Genomic DNA, 4,582 nt, shown 5'->3' with positions numbered 1-4,582 from the left:
TTATGGATATCAAATATGTATTTTTAAGATATGAAGTCTATATTTAACCCCCGACGCAAAAACGACGGGGTGTTATAGGTTTGACGTGTCTGTCTGTCTGTCTGTGGCATCGTAGCTCCCGGACGGATGAACCGATTTAGACTTAGTTTTTTTTTGTCTGAAAGCTGAGTTAGTCTAGAGTGTAGTTAGCCATGTTTCATGAAAATCGGTCCAGTATGTCGCGGTCGGGGGTTTTTACAAAAATTTAATCTCTTTAGTTCTTGATACGACATTGATACGACATGACACCGTCCTTCTCCTTGAGCTGATCAACAAAACTCTTCCTGGGTGTTCCTCGACCTCTTCTTCCTTTTACCTTTCCTTCTAGGATATTTTTAAAGAATTAAAAGTAAATTCAATATGAAAAGGTAATGTGTACACTGGTAGGTAAATCTATAAGTTTGATGAGTCCACCGGCATTTTATTCTTTACATTCATAAGCTTTGGTTCACGAATGGATGTTACTTGTTACGAGGGAGAGTCAATCACTCCAAACTCCCGGTTGTCGACGCGGGCACAGGTCAAACAAGACAGAGGCAACTGTTACAACATTTTGTTGTCTACTTTTACTTATTGTTGTTTATTTTAAAATACTTCTTTGACTGCACGAAGTTATAGCAACTGTTACATTTTGTTTTCTACCTTTGTTTATTCTTATTTATTTTAAAATAGGTACTTCTTTGAGTGCACTTCTCAGGGCTTTATTTATAATATTCATACCAAATTCATATTTTTATCTGTTAAAGGGTGGAAAATACTATCGGGGATAACCCCGAAATATAATATTCAAAATTCGTTTTGAACTCTTTTTGAAATTAACGTAAATTATAAATTTTTTTACTTTATCAAGAAATAATAAATTATATTTTACTTTTTTGGTCTTCTTTGCTATAGGTGCTATTTGTGATATTGAAATTTACACTTACATTTACAAAATACTGTCCACATATCATTTTATAATTTAAGAAATAGTAGCGGATATGCTATAAATTAGAAACGGTTTGTATTCGTTTCTACATGTAAATAATTAGTTGTTAAAACCTTAATTAATAATACGGGAAAAATGTTTTCCTCCCGTTAATCAGATAAGCGTTGAATATAAATTGCTTTAAGTGATACAACCAATTATAGGCAACTAATCGCAAGAGTTGTCGACGAACGATAAACCACTGCCTCTGGCGATAAATAGACTTGTTATACGGCTTTACTTATAATCGCTGTATTATGTAAAAACACCCACATTTGAATAATCTCTATCTTAATTATTATCACTTCAGCTTAATTGCATTCAAAGACCATAATTCACGAGAATTTATTCACAACAAACGACTTATGTTCTAGAAAGCTAATATTAATATCCATATAATGTTAATAAAATAGATATAAAAAGCGTTTAATATGTCAGTCCATCTTAACGGATGTCTTTTTAATTATTCAACAGAACAAGAAGTTTATCTTTTAATGAGATGTCACCGGAATGGAAACGACATTAAAAAAAAACGTGACGCCTCTGTCTCATATTATTCTATAACCTGCCTTTCAGTCTTTTCGTGTGACCAATTATGATTTTGACAGTTGAATTTCCAACATGACATGGGCCTTATCAAAATAGCGTTTATTAAAAAAAACTTGACATTAACAAAGCTGACAGCTCTCGGCTTTGTTATTAATGATGCTCGTCAGGCTAACGCGAGTTTTTTATGGCATTCAATTAAATGAATTATTTTGTTAGTTATTCCCCGAGGTGTGGGTGGCGTGATCGTGATTGCTATCTCGTTCTACGCGGCCCGTGAGTGACGGCCCTAATGTGCGCCGGCGCTGGATTAATCAATCACGCCGTTTATTACGTCTTCTCGTCGAGAGCTCAACATTTTGTTTTGATGTTACTTTGACGTTGATTGCTTATGCGCTTTTTATGTTCACTATTTATACTCCCACGTTAAACTCAACATTCATTAATTCAAGTATTTTACGTAAAATATCAAACGGACCTATGAATTTTTCATTTTTGTGTCAATGAATATTCAACAGATACGCACCATTAATCTCCTTAATGAAAGCCGTAAATCAGAGGGCGTTTTATGAGCGAGAGTAAAATAAAAATAAACTTTTATGATTGGTATGTAGATATTATATTCCAAATATTTCTTTAATATTAAACATAGAGATTATTATTTACATATAACATTTGGCTGTACAGAGTCACATCGTCCAAGCTAGAGCATCGCCGGCGATTCACTTACATAAATAACTATGTTACAATTGCACTAATCACTAAGTTTGTCATGGCGCGTCCCGCCGTAGAACATGAATTAGAGTCTATCGATATCACAGAAGAAAATTGGACAATACAACATTAATTTATGACATTCGTATGCTGCACTACACTGCCTACTGGTGGACGGCGGCCGCGCCGAGCCGCTGGCCGTACATCGCGTACGGCGAGTAGAAGGGGCCCAGGGCGGGGTTGAAGGCACCGTAGGGGGAGGCCCCGAGGCCGGCCGGGAGCCCGGCCTTCGAGTACGGGTGGTAGCGCGAGGCCGAGAGCGGGCTCAGCGGGGCCGTCGGGTACGCGCCGCGGAGCCCGGCCGTGGTGAACAGCGGGTTCAAGGGGTTCAGCAGCGACGGCTGAGATGAGGAAGCCGTCGACGGCGTGGACCCGTCCGTCGTGTGACTCCTCAGGTGCTGCAGCAACTCCTCAGAGTTTCCAAATCGCTTCCCGCAGTAAGATTCTCCAACAATCCAATTGCAAACGTACGGGCGGCTTAGTTGCGGGTAAGGTAGTCCGCCGGCGGCGGCGCCTTGCTGTGACAGGGCCATCGCCATGGCGATATTGTATTTTTGGTGTTCACACTGAGTGCAGCCAGCGGGACAGCTGCCGTTGCTCATGAGGAGATGATGATTGTTCACTGAGAATTGGCATCCGGTACAGTAAGGGTCCTTGCACACCGGGACTAGAGTTTCTCCGCCGGCGGGCGTTTTGACTCTAGCGTAGCCGAGGTATGGGTTGGGAGATGATCCTGGGAATGCGGCGGCGGCGGCGAGCATGGCCGCGTGATGAGCGCTGAACGGAGCGCCGGCGTAGGGCGGCCTGAAGGCAGGGTTGGCGTGCTGCTCCATCCCTGGAGGACAGCAGAGCCCGGCGAGCGGGTTGAATCCAGACAATCCGGGCAGATTTTTGAAAGCCGCCAACGGGTCTTTTCCGTGTCCTAAAACTTCTAATCCAGATCGGATAATTGGACTGGTTCCCGAAGAGCCGGCGGGCGATGATTTCTGTTCGTTAGAAGGGCTATTTTTTCCATTTTCGCCGGACGGTGGAGTGGATTTTCTTCCAGGCGTGCTCTTGCCCGATTTCTTATCGTCCGAACTGTCTGAGCTAGCTTTGGATGAAGGGCGTTCTTCAGGTTTCTTCGAGACGACATTAACTTCATAGGGTTTGAAAGCCAGATGTTTGTTGTCCGGGGTGGAACGCGGTTTGTCCGGTTTCATGCTGTTCGGTGATGAACGAATAACTGTGTCACTAACACTATTCACTGATTTCTTCTTGTCAAGCGGCGGCAGCAGCGGTTTGGACGGAGTTGTGTCCGCACCGATCTGACTGCAAGTTTGCGCTAAAAGCGCAAGCGGGCTTTTCTTCGAGTCCAACTGTAACAAAGAAAACATAACATAAGTATCACTTTGAATAGTAATAAATATAGTTTTTTTCCTATAGAAATAATATATACGAATAATTTCTGATGTTTGTAATTTCGATTTTTTTTTTAATTTTAAAACTAAATAAAAAACTGTTTTTTAAAAAGAAAAATACTTACAGAGGACGGAAGCGGAGCCAAATAATCAGGCTGTAAATATTGATTAGGATTAGTAGCCATCATTCCTCCGTCTTCAAGCACCACCATTTGGCTATAACTTTTACTATCACTTGTAAACTTCACTGCGATCACGGAATGCCTCTGGCAAGTACTCTGTCACGGCACGAGAACGCGTGCGATCGTGGCGGCGGCTGCGAGGACTGTGAGCGAGGCCCCACCAGTCTCCGAGCCCCCCGCGCGGCCCGAGCGGGACAGCGCTAGCGAGGAGCTTTGTCAGAGCGGGAGGGGCCGACGTCTCCGCTGCAGCGTGCGGCGATAAAAAATAAAGCGGAAACGACACATAGCTGCATTGCGGTAGGGTGAAAAGGAAAGGCGGCTTCGCCGGGTGCGGATTGAGACGTGCGCGGGTGTCGGCTCGCCACCCATGACGCTTTGACTCGCCGCCGTACCTGACCGCTGTACCGCGCGTTTTTACTTTTTACCCGACATCGCGTTTATTACGGCGTCATCGCCTCACATTCGGAACTACTTACTTTTACGAGTCGCTTTGTGCTCAGTTCAAAGGGGATTTGATTCCACGAACGCTTTTAGGTGCGCTGGATATTTAACAGCATTGACAGCGCTAAGTCTATAACGTTAATGTTAATCCGACACTAAAACCTGTCAAACACGGGTTCCGGACCCTCCGTAGCGATCAAATTAAATATGTCAATTTGGGGACCCATATCAAC

General features: G+C 43.2%; 1 protein-coding gene across 1 annotated transcript; it reads right to left on the bottom strand.

The window, feature by feature from the left end:
• Positions 1 to 2,147: 2,147 nt before the first annotated feature.
• Positions 2,148 to 4,229, bottom strand: LOC125242734 (zinc finger protein Noc). The gene is made up of 2 exons (XM_048151654.1): positions 3,852 to 4,229; positions 2,148 to 3,684 (listed from the first exon to the last, which is right to left on the bottom strand). Exons 1-2 carry the CDS (start codon positions 3,936 to 3,938, stop codon positions 2,431 to 2,433), a joined length of 1,341 nt encoding a protein of 446 aa, XP_048007611.1. The 5' UTR covers positions 3,939 to 4,229; the 3' UTR covers positions 2,148 to 2,430.
• Between the last annotated feature and the right edge of the window lie 353 nt (positions 4,230 to 4,582).

The sequence above is a fragment of the Leguminivora glycinivorella genome, chromosome 3 (assembly GCF_023078275.1).
Source record: "Leguminivora glycinivorella isolate SPB_JAAS2020 chromosome 3, LegGlyc_1.1, whole genome shotgun sequence".
NCBI classification, from domain to species: Eukaryota; Metazoa; Arthropoda; class Insecta; order Lepidoptera; family Tortricidae; genus Leguminivora; species Leguminivora glycinivorella.
This window is presented reverse-complemented; position numbering and strand designations above follow the sequence as displayed.

What these genes read in the sequence shown, in the direction of transcription:
- LOC125242734 (XM_048151654.1), bottom strand. Translation starts at nt 3,938, where the DNA reads ATGGTGGTGCTTGAAGACGGAGGAATGATGGCTACTAATCCTAATCAA. An exon ending in TGGCTCCGCTTCCGTCCTCT is followed by an intron (nt 3,685 to 3,851) that starts GTAAGTATTTTT and finishes TCTTTGTTACAG; the next exon opens with TTGGACTCGAAGAAAAGCCC.